Raw genomic sequence first — 18,057 nt, forward strand, 5'->3', positions numbered from 1 at the left:
TCTTTCTTCTTTTCATGAAAGCATGCATATAAATATATAGTGCCTCAATATGGGGAGCAGTAGGTAGCCAACAGTTGCACATGTTTATCATGTTCAATAAATTATATACATTGAATGAAACAATCTACCTTACAGTAAGTGAAGTCTTTTAAACATTTTAACAACAAATTTGAAAAATGTCATCCTCCTGACAGCCTATTTACAGCAAGAATACAAATTTTTTTTTGCAATTAAACTCAAAACTTCAAGTCTATGTTGCTGTGGTTTAACATGTGTTTCCCCCTCCTTTCTTTTATTAATACAGCATATAATAGAATGGAATAGAATAATAGGTATATATATGCCTATTATTACTGCATTATTATTATCATTATTATTATTAGTACTGCAATTTGAACTAAATTAGTTTAGAATAATATGTATTATTTAAAGTATAATAACACATTTGTTCATGTCTTTCTCCATCCAGTCCAGTCTGTAGGTGGCAGTATCCAGTTATCATCAGCTCCCCTCGGCCCATCAGTCTGGATCCGGTGAAAACACGGAGCGTTAATTAATCATTAATCGTTATTAAGACAAGCGTCGCACCAATGTCTGTAGACAAAGAGGAGTAGATTGTATCTGTTTAGCTAATGTGATGTTATTCTTTGTGAATTAAAGTTGCACGTTGTGTTTTAAATTGGTATATTCCTTGTTTAATGAGATAAATCCAGGTCCGTGCTGAGGATCCACTCCGGGGTTTCCACGGTTTCCCAACTGTCGCCGTCCGTTGCTCCGGGAGGAGAGGCGGGTAAAAATGTAAACACTGACCCATCCTGATGGAGATCGTTTCTTTGGTAGCTTGCTAGACTATATTGTGTTGCTGTTTTATCAGAAGTAACACTGCAGAGCGGCTCAACTTTAGCTTCTCATACTTCTTCTAACAATAGCTATTAACTTTACCGGTAGTTTGGTGTTTAACGCCAACCGGAGCGACCACAGCTAACCCGTTAGCTAGCTAGGATCACAGCTCAGCAGCTAACGTTAGCAAAAACAACAACTATCCATCGTTACTAACTTACCTACCGTGTCCTGATGCAACTTGATGGAGGACTACGACAAGTTTGTGCAGCGTTGTCTCTCCCGTCTGAGGAGCAGTGAGGAGGAGGAGGAGGAGGAGGAACAACAACACAACAAACCTTCACCGGTATCCTCTCTCATTCGCTTCTATGGACACCCCGTCCTTCCTCCCCTGGTAGGAGCTCAGTTTGAGGATAATGCTGTTAAACATCGTGATTGTGGTTGTTAACCTTGCGAGCTCACCACCCCGCTGTCTCTTTGCTGTGTATATGGTTGTAGTAAGGTTACTGTGCTGTGTGTTTGTGGAGTAGGGTTCATACTAACAGTCAGCAGACAACACAAATGCTACAGCTGATCACATGTTAAGTTTGCTGCTCTGTTGTTCAATCATTGTACATTTTACTGAAACTTAAAGAACAGAATAATCTATAATGAGTATAATCATTAGTGCCAGCCCTGTTATTGACCATGCCTGACACCCTATGTCTGCTTTGTGATGATAACAGCTTTCAGAGGAGCAGAGAGAGGAGATGCAGCGACACAGAGATGCAGCACAGAAAGCTGCTGTCCACAGAAAGCTGCAGGATGATGCAAGAATGGCCTACGTGCAAACTATCCTACACAGTGTTCAGGTAATATAAGTCCGGACTCATCAGCTGTCCTCCTGATGACCTAAATATGTTCATATATTAGTATTCCTACATTACTGCAGAGCTTAGTCTACACAGACATACACTAGTTCTTTTGAATGAATAGAGTGGTCATCAGACATTATTGTCTTTCATGCAGTGATTTGTAGGGCTGCACAATTATTTGAAATGGCAATATGGCCAATTTTTTGATAAAGGTAAAATGTGTGCAGCATTATAATGAAGTACTGCAGTGCTGCTGCAGAAATGCACTGGCCTACAAATCCTCTCCAGCTCTAAAAAAAGAAAATGTTTGTTTGTTACAGACCCCAATAAATGTCACATCATCATGATTTTAATTGTTTTTTTTTAGTGGAAATGAAAAATGAGACGCAAAAATCATGAAAAACCATTCCTCTGAATCATGAATTATCGCAATATCTGTCAATATAATTGCAATATGTTTTTTACCATATTGTGCAGCGCTTGTTGACCACATGTGGAAACACTTCTTCTCTGATCTGATATTTGTTATTGTTTCCTCTTAGCTGAGGAACACGCCAACACTGGAGGAGTTGCTTCAAGAGTCAGAGGTTAACTCAAAGTCTTCATATTCCCATAACACCAGCGGTGGATCGGTGCCACAGAGCAGTTATTTCATGGTGACAAAGGATAGTCTTTCGCTCTCGCCTCCACCTGAAAGGAAAGAAAAAGATAGTGTTTCTCTTCCTCCTTTCACATCAACTACATATTGTGCCTTTTACGCCTCTAATGTGACACCTCTGCAAAGTTACCAGGAAGAATGCCTTATTGACCAACATTACAGCCAACAGGGATCCCAGCCAAATCCCCTTAATAATGCGTGCCACCAATCAGAATCCTCAGGATACGTGACCTTTGAGAACATTGAAAACACCGCCAGTGTCTCTGGAAGGATCGATGCAGGGAGAGAGAGCCATGGCTTTGGCTCCTCAAAGGGAGCTTATAATATGCCTGGCTTTTTCCTTTACAACACCTCAAACACAATCACCAAGATGCCAGATATTATTAGCCATCCCCCTATAGATGGAGATGAGTTAGAAAGGAGTGGATTGGAATCATCCTTTTGTAATGACTTTATTGTGGTAAAAGACGCAAGTTTCTCCTCATGCCAGGAGGAATCAGTCATGTGTGACCCTTTACCAGTAGAGCGATCTAAAAGCAATCACGAGGACAGCACAGAGGGTGAAGATAACCTTCCTGTTACTACAGTACTTGACTTTGACGAAGATCACAATTTGGACCAAATTGAAGGCTCAGTCCCTTCATCAGAAAACAGTGGCTTTTCAGACAATCCAGAGTTATCACAGACAATGAGCAGTCACTGTCCCACAGCAGAACTGCATATTCAACACAACCCCACAGAAACAGAACCTCTAAGCAACGATGTAGATGAAGCAGGGCCATCTGAGGAGCCTTATCGTCTGAGCCTGCAGGCTTTGCTAAAGAAATCTCAGGAGTACCGGCGGCGCCAGCGGATGCTTAGGAACCAAGCCAAAAACACTAAAATCCAGGAGAGGACCCAAGAACAGCCAAGAGCAAGGACAGAGGAGCAGAACCTCTCTGATAAGGAGAATGACGAGTTCCCTTACAAGGGCACAGTTACTGCAGAGGGGAAGAAAACTAAAGAGAAGACAGGCACTTTTATACGGTCAGTGGAAACTCCACCAAAGAAATCTTGGGAAAATGAGAGTATGATTAAGAGTGACTTTTTGGGGAAAAAGGCAAACTCTAAATCTGAAAGCACACATTTAACAGGAGATGGAAAAACAAAGGAAATGACTAGTGTTGAGGAAGAAACAACCAAAAATAATAAGCTGAACCTTTCCCAAGAGATCATAACAGAGCCGAAACAAATCAGCGCCTTCCCCCAGCAACAGCCCATGTCGACAGAAGCCTCACCTATTCAGGAAGCCTTTTACCTGACCACCTGTCCCACCGCTTTTCATAAAGGAATAGGGAAATATCACACTATCCCAACCCCTAATTTCTGTAGGAGTCCTGTTCACTGCAAAAGCAAAGGCAGTATCCAAGATGGAGAAGCTGTTTATGTGACTGAGACCTCAAAGAGGAGCATTTTAGTCAGTACTGGTTTGAATGAAGACCACAAGGTTGAAGAAGTTAACCTGGGGCATCAAAACAGTCCCATAGCACTTTCTTCCACGGTGAACCTCACTGTTGAAGGTGATGTAACAGGTGTTCTAACCAAGAGTTCACAGCACATAGATCAGCTTGAGTCCAACCTGTCCAGTCTGAAAGTACTGATCTCGGATCTGGAGTCCACGTTGACAGAAAACTTGGGGAATAACAGCCAAACTGAGAGCAACGCGCAAAGTGAGCTCAGTTTTGAGGGCTTCAAGCACTCTGAGCAAATTAAAAATGAACATGTGCAGCTTCATCAAAGTGATTGTCACAATTGGGAGGACGAACTCAGGGAAGATGACGATAGCAATGATGCGGAGGAAGACCAAAGGTACAGAGAGCGGCCGAGGGGACAATCATTGGACAATTACAAGAACCTGCATGAAGATACAAAACCTGAACCAAGCATCAGTGACATGAACAATGTTCCTGTCATAGTGGAGGTAAAAGGAACCGAGCCGGGACACTTAAGCGAGCTCAGTCTTGTCAAACCCATTGCTACAGAGAGAGGAAAGGAAAAAGGGACATGCAAACAAGGCCTTACAAAGAGTTACGGACAGCATGGCGGCAGTAGACAGCAGCAGCCCCCACCTAAATGCATCCTCTCTGCAGCACAGCGACTGCGAATTCCAGACATATTCAGAAACGGTCCATCTGAAAGCACGGCTCCACGTAATGTCTCGGTGCTTTCAGATACCAGTAACCATCCAGTGGAAGGGAGGAATGAGATGGCCGTAGAGGGTCACGACTCCACCCACCTGCCATCTCTCAACCAGTCGTATGATGTGGACGCACCGTCTGGCCTGTGGCTCCTCGATGGGTCAGGCTCCGATTTGGGGTCGAGGGGTCATCTTGTTCAGGAAAAACATCTGACCCCAGAGAGCGGAGGTGAAGGTCAGGCTGGAGGATCCAAGGTCAAACGGAGACTGCTCATGCAAATGACGGAGGAGACACGGGAAAGGAGTGCAGATACCAGTAGAGGGACAGACTCTGTGGTCAGACCCAACTCCAGCACTCCTAAAGGTAAGACCAGGATGATAGTGGGACAGGGATGTCAAACGAGCATGTACAGAACAGCATTGTTATTGGGTGCATGGAGATTTGGAAAATGAAAACGAACAGTATGAAGGCCTTTAGCTGGTCCTCAGGATCAAGGCTAATCATTGTATTTGTTAAATTAAAAAAGTCTATTAGTGTGGTTTTTGGTCTTGTTTGAGGACTACTTCAGGAAATCTGTGTAATGTACATAAAAATATCAAATGAAAATCTAAATTAATTATTAGAAAATTAATCTAATCAGACTTATTATTTCCAAAAATATAAATAGTATAGGGCTTTGATTTGGATCAGGAGCCAAAAACCTGATCAGGTGTTTTGTTGAAAGAGAACCCAGTATACTCCCTGCCCTATTGATCTAATGGGACCATCTTTTCTGCCTTAAGCTGCAGGATGCTGGCAGGAAGGCCATGGCAGTCAAAAAGACAAGCAGGAACAACTGAAACAGGCCCACGCTGCTCAGGTTAGAGCCCTGCAAGATGAGCATAGGAGACAACAGGAAGACCTACTGCAGGTGAGACAAAGAGGATAAATGACTGGTATTATTGTGTGAATAATTAGATGTTATTAAGATAGCAGACTCAACAATAAATGTTTAAATTGAGACATGTGGAGCCAAAAAATGGGTGGCAGGGGCCTATTGCTGCTATTTAATGTGTAATCTTCACCTCTTTAGTCTATGTGCTAATTAATCTTACAAGACAGTAGTGTTGCAGGAGGACATATAACTGGTTGACATCAAACATGTCGCCCCTTCCTCTTTCGTGACAGGGCCAATGGACAGCAAGAATATTTGTATTATAGAATAGCTCAGTTTTTTCCTAAAGATAGTTTCACTTTCATTTTTCTTTTTGACAGATAAAGGATAAGTTTTGCCAGATTTTATATTTTTCATACTGTACTGTCATCAAATACCATGAAAGGACCAAACCCACTGACCCTAACAAGTACTGCCTGTGTAGCAAAAGCCTGACATAGCTTCTATATAGAGAGCACTGAATTCAATTCAATTATTAAATCTTCCATTTCATTTACAAAGGTCTTGAATAGTTTTTCTTGTCTGCTGTAGATAGTAACATGAGTTACATGTTTTTACAATACTTTTGATTGCCTTTATGATAGTGACAGCTGAAGATAGACAGGAAAGGGGGGCAGAGAGAGGGGATGACACACAGCAAAGGGCCGCAGGTCGGATTCGAACCCTGGGCCGCTGCAGCAAGGACTCAGCCTCGGTACATGGGGAACAGCTCTACCCACTGAGCTAACTGGGCACCCGAGCACACATTTTTTTAAAGCTACAAGTAGGACTGGTGTGACAGTGATTATGCTTTGCCACAGTAGCCAGGAAGCTCACCGACTCATAATGGGCAAGTGTTGATTGGACCATAAAATTAAATGAACCTAAGTTGATTCTTCTTTATTGGCTAATCCATCCATCAGTTTTCTGTCACTTATCATGGGCTAGATTGAGTGAGTTGAGTACCCTAGGAATTATGTTCTATATATCATAGAAGTACCAACATAAATGTGTCAAAAAAATCAATGTCATATGAACAATTGTAGGCCTTATTGTCCCTACTGGTTTTCTGTCATTCTTTTACCTGAATGATGGTGAAAAATATTTTAAATTGCAGTCTATTTGGTACTTAAAAGGTCTTTAAATGTCTTACATTTAATTTTATGGACACTGCTCTGAAAATAGTCGCCAACAAATAAAGTATTCTCCTGTTTGAGTAGCGTTTGTTAGCTGTTTTAGGAAGTAATTCAACCTTTCTTAATAACGAAGTTTACAGCTGTGGAGGCTGTGCGGAAACAGAGGACAGGAAATGAGGGAGAGAGAGAGCGAGAGAGAGATGCAACAAAGGTCCCCAGCTGAAGTTGAATTGGGGACGTTACAGTTCATGGTTGGCTTCTTAATCCCTAAGATACAGTGGAACCCATGGGATTTGTTGACAGTAAGAAAAATATAGAATATTACCAGCCATACCTTATGTATGTGTCCCCTTCAACTGCAATGAAGAAACCAAAAGAAATGAAAGAAACGTGAAATTGGGGGTTTCCATGACACTTAAACTAGTACGTACTACCAGTCATTTCTTTTATATATATCTCTAAATATGGTTCACACACAATCATATTGAAATTTCCTCCCTCCCATTGGTCCACTTCTGCTATTAAATTGCATCACTTATTGCTGTACAGATCTAGCACTACGTAATTCCTGTACAGCAACCATAATTCACTCTACCGAGGGTTTCTAACTCCACCCAAAGTCATCAATGAGAAATTAAGAATTTATGTTTCCATCTTTTAAATTGAGAATAGGCTTTGAGAGTTTCTACCAATTCACTAAGCTGTGATATAACATTGACCCTAAATGTTCTATTAAAACTAGACATAGACTATAGAACGGCTCTGGCTCGTTTCCATACACACACCCGCACACACACACACACACACACACACACACACACGCACACGTTGTCAACCTACCTGTTAGAGTGTGCTTCTGGAGACCTGGGTCGTGGGCAGACTACAGACATCTGCTCATTACAAGAGACCTTCAGACTCTCCCCAGTAAAAAAAACAACACACAGGGATTCTACCATAAATGTTTCATTACATCCCTAAGAGGCGGGCTGGCATGGTCGCCTGTGTGTGTGTGTGTGTGTGTGTGTGTGTGTGTGTGTGTGTGTGTGTGTGTGTGTGTGTGTGTGTGTGTGTGTGTGTGTGTGTGTGTGTGTGTGTGTGTGTGTGTGTGTGTGTGTGTGTGTGTTTGTGCGTGCACATGCAAGACTTCAAGGACGCCTGCTGTTCTCTGGCAGCCAGTTCTTGTTTCTTCAGCTTGTGTCTGTATTTGTTCTTGGCCAGTGTCCTTGCCCTATTAATCACAGTCTCTGTTTAATTTATGTATCCTTAACAACAATATAATTAACATAAGCTGTTTAATAAAAATACTTCTTTTTGACTCCCCTCTGTCCTTCCATCATTTGTGATGTGATGAGAGAGCAAACTGGCTGGACTCTATGGTAGAGGCAGGAGGAGACCAGGGGAATTGACACAGAAAAGGAAAGGATAATTTGTTTAATTCATGAGCGTCTGTGGTTAAGTGCCAGATCGTCCCGCCGAGTGCCACCACTAATGGTCCCTTCTCCTTCTCCTCTTTTTTCCCCCCTCTCCTCCCTTTCCTCTTTGTTTTGCCTCATACCTCCTCCAACATTGTTTTTACTCTGGCTGTATTAATTTCCTCCATCTCTCCTGTCTCATCATCTCTGTCATCCCTCTCCTCCTCCTCTGCCCCCTCTCTTCATCTCATCCCTCTTGCCTCTGTGCCCCATCGCTCCCCTCCTGTCTCATCCTCTCTACCCTCAATTAATTTCCTCCTCCTGCCTCATTTGCTGTCCTTTTTTTCAATTCAATATTTTCCAACCTTGCCTGCTCCCGAACGCACGTGTGCCTGCTCACGCACACATGCACATGCTCCTCCTATTCCTACTCTCCACTCTTACCTCCCTTTTTGCTGTCTGTGTCTCTCTTTCTGTCTCTCTCTCTCTCAGGCGTTGGCCATGCGTTACCATCTCCTCCAGAGCGTGTCCTTCCCTTGCTCCATGTCAAGCTCACGTCTTGGGGACACGTTGACCTTTTCTACCCTCTCTCAGGTATTACTATCACATTTGTTCACTAATGTCAGTGATGCGAAAGGCTCGCCCTGCTTCTCCTTGTAGCCACAGGATTTTTATTCATCACCAGTTAGTTGTCACACTCAGGTGAAACAGACTCTTCTCCCTTTGATGTCTTAATCCACATCAGTAACCCCTATCATCTGTTATTGCTCTCTAATATGTATTCAGGTACAGCAGTTCAGCTCCACTTAGAGTATAGTTGTTCAACAAACACGTCCCTTTAATGCAACAGCTTTGGAATCAACAAGTGAGTGACAGCTCATCAGCTGCTTATTATTCTGCTTATTATTCCCTATTATAATGATGCGCTGTGAGTCCACTTGCGTTGATGCGCTAAACAGATGCCAACCAAAAGACCTTGAGAATCTGCGTGGGAAATTAATTGGTTGTCATTGATGGAATTAGCATTCTCCTCTCTCTTCCCCTCTGGTCCTCATTATTCACCCCTCTCATCGCTCGTTCTCCCCTCTTCCTCCTCTTTCTCAGCCCTCCAGCCCACTCTCGGAGTGCTACCGCCCCCTGCTGTTGGCAGCCGTGAAAGGTTTTCTGACTCGCAGGCTGCTGCGGACCGAGAGAGTGGCGCAGCTGGTGCGCACCATCAGGGTGAGTAGGGACGGCAGTGTCATGTCTGTCTCTAGAAGCACTTTGTCTTATTTTCATAAAATGAAAAACCACTTGCATAGAGATTACATCTGTGAGTGTACGTGTGTGTGTTTTTGGACATCTAGGACACACAGCAGTTCCTGCAGGCCCTCCAGCAACAGAGCCCTGGCAGAGGAGAGTTATGTAGCAGACAAGACATTTTGTTGCAGGAGAGAGTCACTCTGCAGGTATAAAAAGACAACATGTGTTGTAAACATCTGTTAACCTCTCTCCTCTTCTCTTCCACACTGCCAACTGAGCAATTATTCCCTCCATTAGCAGTTACCACAACAGATACTGTGATCACATGCATTCGTTCAAGCCATCGTCTGCTCTGTAATTGTTTCCCTCTCCAGCTGCGCGCTGCACGTTACGAGGTCAGCGACATATTCTTCAGCCTGTCAGCCGGAGAGAGGATGCAGCTGATCAGCTGGGACAGAGAGCTGGCCCAGGAGAGAGAGCACAGACGACAGGTAACCTTTTCAAAAGCTCTGTGTGGGCTTACAAAATCATAGACATTGGAGGCGTGTTGGTTTTTAACTTTAGTTGGGGAGAAATTACAAATAATGCCAAAAAAAGATACTAGCAGGATTATATTCAATTAAATTTAAATTTAATTTTATTTGTATAATGCCAAATCATATCAGAAGTTGTCTCAGGACAGATTTCATATATACAAGGAAAAAAGGCTGAAGCCTTGAGCAAGCCCTGGATCTAGGTGGGCGGCCGTCTTCCTCGACTGGTTGGGTTCAGAGTGCGAGAGGGGTGTAGAGGGGGACAGCGTAAGCAGCAGGAGTCACCATGATCCCTGATCTAGACATAACCACAATCCATGTGTGTGGTTTGTCCTGCAGTAGTGAGGTTAAAGCATCAGAGCCAGGTGATACCACACAGAAATATCAGTATTTAATTACAGCCGTTTTGATGCAGTTCTAATTATTCAAATTCAAAATACCATTTTAATTCTAGTTCCCTTTTGGGGTACCAGCATTTCATGATGAGTCTAATGGATACTAACATTGTTCCTTTATTTTTTACTGTGCAGTACTTATGTTGTTAATATAATAAAGTAGGCAGAAATGATGAATATTTATTCTGTGCTGTTTCTATGTACATTTCCTCTCTATTAACACATGTTGTATTAAAATATACCAAGTGGGTAGTGCAAAGACTGATCTATGCTGTGCATATGTGTGTATGTGTTTGTTCAGAGTGGGCACGCAGGCCATCCCCGAGGGAAGAGTTCTCTGTCAGCTGCAACGCAAAAGTCGCTGGAGAGGAAGAGAGGAATAATGTGAGTTTTCACTGGATGCCTCAACTCCCATGAAGACATGGCTAATATTGAAAGATATTAATATAACCAAGTGCTCAAGATCCCACAGTCACAACACAGTATGACGACCTATGAAAACATTCACAGTTCACATTAGATTCATTGGTGGATTTTTCAAATATGTTTATTGAATGAAATTAAGGTTTTCCTGTAATACTGCATGCAGCTAAAAAAAAAGTACTGTTCAGCTTCGTTTAATGAATTGAAAATCTTGCGTTGCTTTTTCTTTTTGTTCAAAGCAGTGCATTTGTCAGTGGCTAAGACCTGTCTTCTCTTCCTTCCAGGATCCAGAAAAAGGCAGCAGGAAGGCACAGGGGAGTTGTGACGAAGACTGGACACAACAGTGGATCCCCTGGCGAGCAGCCGCCAGAAACCAAACGAGGACGGTTCAGAGCAAATCCTCAGAGGGTCCCCAAGAGCACTTACTCCTCGAGACCCCGATGACACTTTCCTAATTGGCCCCAGTGAGGACTCCTAATAAGGCCTCTAGTGACTACATTAAAATTGTATATCTAATCATTTGAGAGATTCCAAATCCAAATTTGACACTTCTGAATACATCACTGTATTTCACATCAGCGTGTGCTGTGAAATGTTTTACACTCTACAACCAGAGGGTAATATAGTGACAATACCACTCTTAGACATTACAGAGTAGTTTACATTGAAAAGATGTTCATATGGGAATGAGACAGCCACTCTCTCTGTAACATAAATTCTTTACCATGTCTGCTTTCAGTATTTTTCTCCATCTTTAATGTTGCAGATTTGAATGGGGAAACAATGTTGAGTTGAGAAAAACAAACACTGACACTCTTTAGCTGATCCTTTAAAGCTATGTGCACTGTACCTGAATGGTGACTCACAGCAGACACTATGACAGGAAAAGCTAAGGTGTAAACTAATAATACTAATGATGGCTCAATTACATTTATGTATTTCAGTAAGCGAGTGGTCCCCAACCTGGGGGTCACAAGGTAGATGCCAGATGATTAGCACAGGAAGAACAGCATATTCAACACAACTGAATCACTAGATGATTTTACCTCCTCCTGCCTCTAAAAATAACTCAAATAAGTCAACGTTTGAAGCATTGATTACTCTTTGGCTTTGACATGCAACCTGTGAAAAAGGGTTGCAAATGGACATGGTTGTTTTAAGGGGGAACAAGTTGAAAAGTAAGCATGGAACTAAAATACCAACAGGAATGCAGCCATGATTAAAGTTATTAATTACACCTGTGCTTATGCTACTATGGTATGTCAAAATGTCTGTGGAAAAGGTTGTTTTCTTATTTTGTCTGCTTTGTAAGATGGACTTCAGTTATTCAGATCCTCCAAATGTATGTGCCTATTTCGTTTCTTCCAAAAAAGACAATTTCCAGATGTATTATCACATAGTGAACACTGTTAGTATTAGTGCTGTAGGACAGTGTGCTTGCTCATACGGTGTTCATATCCAGCTCCCGGTTTGAGTGTTACTGCTATTAACTTGAATAGTGTGTTACTCTTAAGCGTTGCCTTAAATATGTTTCCTTGAGTATTGGGATCACATGTCAACCAAAACACAGATAAACCTTTACAGTTTTTTATTAGTGACTTTGGACCTGTTTTATATGTTATTTATTTGTATTTGGTTGATAATAAATGTTTTTTAACACTTTAAAGTTGCTCTGAATTCTGTGAAAGAAGGATAGGAAGTAATTCAAAGCATTTACTGACTCCCAGCACTAGGGGGCGCTGCGGGCCGCTTGCTCCCATCCTTACCCGGACAACTTCCGCCCCTGCTGTCGTTGGTCGCTGGTGCTGTGAGCAGCAGTGTTTTGCATACCGGTAGTTAGCTTCTGCTCAGCTGATTTAAAACAGGATGGAAGAGGAGGCAGACACCGGTGTATCTTCACGGGCGGAGAGGAAAGCGTTGGAAAAGGCCAAAATACTCCAACGAGAAAGCGAGAGGAAGATGTTCAGACTGGTAAGACGAAGCAACATCACATCTGGAGACAGTTTCTCCAGCTAGCCCATAGATGCACCATGCTAGCTGGCTAAAGTAGCAGAGGCTGCATGTAGCGTTTACAAGCCGGTGAGCCTGAGGAGGTGTTTGTGTCCTGTTGACTGAAGGTTGGACGGGTCCTGAAGAAACCGGAGGCTGAGCGGTCGGAGGAGGAGGCCGCTGTGTTACTGCTGCACAGAGAAACTGTGGAGGAGCTCTGCAAGAGACAAGTCCGCAGAAATGTCCTCAAGAGGAAGCAGGAGGAGGTGAGACTGTCGGCCCAGTGTGGGTTTCTCCAGGACTGCACAGTAGACGGTCATCATAGTCATATGTACAGTTGAGAAGGAAACCTCCAAAAGTACATATGGAATTGGAATTTCCCCATTGTGGGACAAATAAAGGAATATCTCATCTTATCTTATGAAAATACCACTTTGTAAAATATACGCCATTACAAGTAAAAGTCCTGCATTGAAGATTTTACTTGGAACAGTAGTATAATCAGAAGACTGAAATTGCTCATCATGCAGAATGGCCTCTTATATGGTGGTATGTTGTTACTGTTTGTTACTGTTTGTTACTGGTGCCTCAACATGTATGCCTCATCTCAACGTTGTAACAGGTCACATAAAGGTAATGTGAATTCTGTTGTGTAGTGTAATCTACAACATGTTTTATTAGCTGATCTTTCTTTTTAATATAAAGACTTCATTTACCGCTGTCAGATAAATGTCGTGGAGTAAACGGTACAACATTTGCTTTCCACCACTGACTTTTTCCACCCCACAGTACATGTGCATATTAAGAGACATGGCCTGAGTAACCTGCTTGGTCTCACCAGTGCAAAAACAAACTTTGGGCCCCGGGGACATGTAACCCCGGGGCTGAAGTCAGCATTTATTCCCCCAGCACAGCAAGCATAATTTGCATTTTAAATCTTTTAAAACCTGAAGGCATATATCCATGGGCCCCAGAGGATGAACCTGTTGTTCTGAGTGACCTTTCCTCTCTTGCCACCATCAGGCCACAATATCCACTGGTCCACAAGAACCTGCTTCAGTTGTTGCTCAATACAACACAAGTGTGTGGTCTTAAACATTAAATATTTTATTTTTCCTGTACTGTCTGCAGGTGTTTGATGATGCAGATGAGCTGAAAAGTAAAGTCAGGCAGCTTGCTGTAGCAGTCAAACAAGCAAAACACCTGGTGGTTTACACCGGAGCCGGTATCAGTACGGTAAGCCAAAACTCTGCACCTTCAGTTTCCTTTTCCCTTTTAAACTTTCATAAGACTGATGATGGCTTTCCTTTCAGGCAGCTTCTATCCCAGACTACAGGGGCCCTAATGGGGTGTGGACACAGCTACAGAAGGGACGGACAGTCAGGTGAGAAAAGTAGTCCGTCACCTCTGATGGGTTATGAAGTCAGTTAAACTCCAACTGATATCATCTGTCTTGTTTCTCTTTACAAACAGTTCGTCTGACCTGAGTAAAGCTGAGCCGACCCTCACACACATGTGCATTAAGATGCTACACAAGGAAAAGCTGGTAAGTGAGACCAAGATGAATAATGTATACTAGTAGATCTTCAAATGTTTTTTAAGCATACTGGTTTTTATATACTGTGTGTCTGTGTTTGTCTAAACAGGTAAAGCATGTTGTTTCTCAGAACTGTGACGGACTTCACTTGCGTAGCGATCTACCCAGGCATGCCCTGTCTGAGCTTCATGGAAACATGTTCATTGAGGTGAGACACATACATGCTCAGACAAATAATCAAAACATTTTTTGATGGATCAGTATCAGCCATGTCAAGTCTGATCCATTTTTCATCAAAAACTGCACAGCAGTGAGAGCAAGCGAACTGCAGAGTTTCCACATAACAAACAATCTGCAGAGTTTAAATCAATAATACACCAACAATTTGCTTCACTGAAAGTTTGTTACAAGGAGGGGAGACAAGCTGTGAGTGAACAAAGCAACTGAGACAAAGGTTGCAGGCAGAGACGGTAAAGTAACCCTGGAAAAGTAACATGACATGCTGTTTTTTCCCTTTTATCCTGTCCCCAGGTGTGTACGTCCTGTTCCTCGGTCAGGGAGTATGTGCGTTTATTTGACGTGACGGAGCGGACCTCGCTGCACAGACACGGCACAGGCCGCAGATGCAGCCACTGTGGCAGCGAACTCAGGGACACCATAGTGCACTTCGGGGAACGTGGGACTCTGGAGCAACCTCTCAACTGGAAAGGAGCTGCAGAGGCTGCCAGGATGGCGGATGTTATCCTCTGTTTGGGCTCCAGTCTGAAGGTAAGTTTTGTAAACCACAGTGTGTCTGTAAACGTTGTAATGTTTGCCATTAATTTAATGGATCGTAACAATAACAATTTTAACTTTATTCTAAATAAGTCCTTTTAATGTAGCCATTTACGGACTGCCAACAGAACTGACACACTTGTATGAAACTCATTCTGTTATATAGATGGTAGCCTGATGTATGTAAAGAGACTCACCCTCATTGTAATACAGTCTAAATACTGTATATAATGAAAGTTGGTAAAATGTCCTTTCATTAATGCAACCTAATTTTCAACTCTGTCCATCCCTTATTTGATTGTGCTTACACAGACTTTATTCTTTACTGCAATGACCTCACTTTAATGGTTATATGAACAAGTTTGTATGTATAAAGTATTGTTTTACTCTTGTTTACATCAAGGACTTTCACATAAACACATTCATTGATGTGTGAATTGATATATTTAATATGTTTTGCATTTAATGGCTTGTGGGCTCTGTTTCTTGTTCTTGTAGGTGCTGAAGAAATATGCTTGTCTGTGGTGCATGAACAGACCAGTAAACAAAAGACCCAAACTCTACATTGTCAACCTCCAGGTACACCTAGCTTTGATATTGTAGGTGAATAAGATACAAATGAATTTGTATAAGATGTTGCTCTGTGGCTGATCGTGTGGCTGTGCTTTCTTGTCTAGTGGACACCAAAAGATGATCTGGCTGTGCTGAAAATTAATGGCAAGTGTGATGATGTCATGAGACTCCTAATGGAGGAGCTGAACATTCAAATTCCTTTGTACAACAGGTAACGACCATATGAAGAAATTACAACAAATATACACACATGGATGGATAACAATAAACATCTTTAGAATATTAAAAAAGCAGAAAAGCTCTGATACTAATTTCATACACAACACAATACTTTGGAATGTTCCCAGTGTACTCCCTTTCTCTCTCTCTCTCTCTCTCTCCACACACACACACACACACACACACACACACACACACACACACACACACACACACACACACACACACACACGGTCCAACTTTTTGACTCCCAGCTCAGTTTTCCTCATTCTGTCTCATCAGGGCAGAGGACCCCATCTTCAGGCTCGCTACACCTCTGCGGCCAGAAGAGGTCGACAGCTGTACTCGTGAGGTCATAGCTCCCCCTAATGAGCAGGAGGATGGTTCACCTGTTCCTGGGGAGCAGGCAGAAGAAGCCCAGACTGTACAGGGTGGCTGGTTTGGACGAGGCTATGGCAAAGGAAGAAAGAAGAAAAAAGCTGCATAATCAAGGGAACTTTATGGACACTTATGGTCTGGTGAAGTGATGACTTCCATGGGGAGGATGAGTGTGGCTGTCAGCTTTAGACTGCTTCACTGCATTGGTATGATTTAGTCAGATGCAGGTGTGTGTGTGTGTGTGTGTGTGTGTGTGCGTGTGTGTGTGCCATACAGTTGTTAGGAACAGCAAAATCTAAAAGTGGCTCTGGTTATGCTACTTTTATGGCAGCTAAGCTTGCTGTGCCCAGTATGGCTAGCAGAGCCAACATAAAATTATTTTGGCTATTTTTATAATCTCACTCACACACACACACACACACACACACACACACACCCTCATAGGCTTAAAAAGTAGCAGGAATCAGTTTCCTTGTTGACACACAACATATCCTCCGCTTTAATCAGTCACTACTGTCTTTTGTGACAAGTTTTGATGAAAAGGCATGAAAAAGCCCAAAGAAAGTTTTGAAACCGCTCCTGCAGCATTACCAGTGTCTCTGATGTCCCTCTGTATGCTTAAACAGTCAACAGCATACACCCTACAGGAGCTGAACGATCCTCTGAAGATAAGATGTTTAGTGTACCGTCACTTTAAATTTAAGTGAAATATGTATTTCTACCTGATTGGTTATTGGTGCAATACAGTGACTAAATTGAAATACTGGTGTTACTGTTTATGTATTCAATGAAAGTGATACCTTTCGGTGGAGTACAAGTGACTCTGTTTATAAGTGGCAAATGCCAGAAGAACTTCAGCAGTATATCATTGGCTAATTTTCATTTTCTGTGCTGCCACAACTTTCACTGAGAAGAGATTAAAAAAATTCAGGCGCTCAGACATTTTTACATGTATTTTTGTAGTCCTTTTCAGACATTTAAAACTTACATTGTTGAATGTACTTTTTTAACAGAGCCTGTTATTGTTGGTATTTTGGTTTACGTAAATTATTTCCTGAACTCCCAGTCAACCTTCCCTCTGCTGTCACTTATCCTCAGGTTACACCTTGGTTTACTGAAGTTGTTGAATTTGCCTATGTTTACATTTTATCAAATTTTTTCTGTAGACAATGCAGAGACTGTGCTGCTGTCACTACATTGTCTACAGCAGTTAAGAAGAAAGGTGATTTTTGAATTTATACTTATTTTTGTTTGTTTTTTTGTTTGTGTCATGTTACTGTACCTCTTTACTTAAGTGGTTGGAAACATCCAAATGCCTGTCTCTATTCATTTGTCTCAGGAAGATCCAGTATTATGAATGATCTTGTCTTGTACCACATAGTGTCAGAAGTTCTACAACACCATGACTAGCCATTATAAGCTAATGTTCAGCATTCCTAAAACTCAAACCAGTTGTGAAACTAGATATGAAGACTCCTTGGTTTTCATTGTATTTTGCAAAAAAAGTGTGACATTTGTGAGACAATAAATTGTTCCTCATTTTAAGTTATGTGTCTTGTTAATCTGCATTTTTGTTGTACTGGCCCTTGGTTTAACTAGTGAATTAATATTATAATACTATAGTATGAATTGTTTTTGTGTGTCTCAAAAGTCTACTCACTTAAAGATAAAAAAAAAGACACTAAACCCACTATATCTGGTATTATTGAAGCATATCACAGTCTACCTACGTACTGTGTCTGTGTGTTTAGGAATTAACTTCTGTTGTTCAATGTTTTACTGTAACTCACTACCCAAGGGATCATAGTCTAAAATAATTGACCTTTATGTTGTAATCATCAGTGGTGGAAGAAGTATTCAAATCCTAAGTAAAAAAAATAATGTACTCGCTACTGGTTGAGTCCATCACCCAGGACAGAAAACATTTGGTCATAAAGATTCTTCTTGAGTAAAAGTACTTAAAGTATTATCACAAAGTGCTCAAAGGTGATCACGCAGATATTA

General features: G+C 41.9%; 2 protein-coding genes across 3 annotated transcripts; both read left to right on the forward strand.

Annotated features, from left to right (window-relative positions):
• The first annotated feature begins 677 nt into the window (after window positions 1-677).
• Window positions 678-12,249, forward strand: si:ch73-100l22.3 (uncharacterized). Of its 2 annotated transcripts, XM_051383942.1 has the most exons (10): window positions 697-1,234; window positions 1,566-1,691; window positions 2,237-4,892; window positions 5,312-5,439; window positions 8,483-8,584; window positions 9,095-9,211; window positions 9,337-9,438; window positions 9,607-9,723; window positions 10,462-10,544; window positions 10,868-12,249. In XM_051383942.1, exons 1-10 carry the CDS (start codon window positions 1,085-1,087, stop codon window positions 11,025-11,027), a joined length of 3,741 nt encoding a protein of 1,246 aa, XP_051239902.1. In that variant the 5' UTR covers window positions 697-1,084; the 3' UTR covers window positions 11,028-12,249. The 2 variants fall into 2 exon arrangements, with proteins under 2 accessions (XP_051239903.1, XP_051239902.1); XM_051383943.1 differs by lacking the exons at window positions 9,095-9,211; window positions 9,337-9,438; window positions 9,607-9,723; window positions 10,462-10,544; window positions 10,868-12,249 and having other exon boundaries at window positions 678-1,234; window positions 7,931-8,491.
• A 55-nt stretch (window positions 12,250-12,304) lies between these two features.
• Window positions 12,305-17,598, forward strand: sirt7 (sirtuin 7). The gene is made up of 10 exons (XM_051383944.1): window positions 12,305-12,554; window positions 12,701-12,838; window positions 13,704-13,808; window positions 13,886-13,956; window positions 14,046-14,118; window positions 14,219-14,317; window positions 14,641-14,877; window positions 15,382-15,462; window positions 15,561-15,667; window positions 15,958-17,598. The coding sequence occupies exons 1-10, from the start codon at window positions 12,450-12,452 to the stop codon at window positions 16,160-16,162; spliced, it is 1,221 nt and encodes a 406-aa protein (XP_051239904.1). The 5' UTR covers window positions 12,305-12,449; the 3' UTR covers window positions 16,163-17,598.
• The last annotated feature ends 459 nt before the right edge of the window (window positions 17,599-18,057 follow it).

This window comes from Dicentrarchus labrax, unplaced genomic scaffold, assembly GCF_905237075.1.
Source record: "Dicentrarchus labrax unplaced genomic scaffold, dlabrax2021, whole genome shotgun sequence".
Classification (NCBI taxonomy): domain Eukaryota; kingdom Metazoa; phylum Chordata; class Actinopteri; family Moronidae; genus Dicentrarchus; species Dicentrarchus labrax.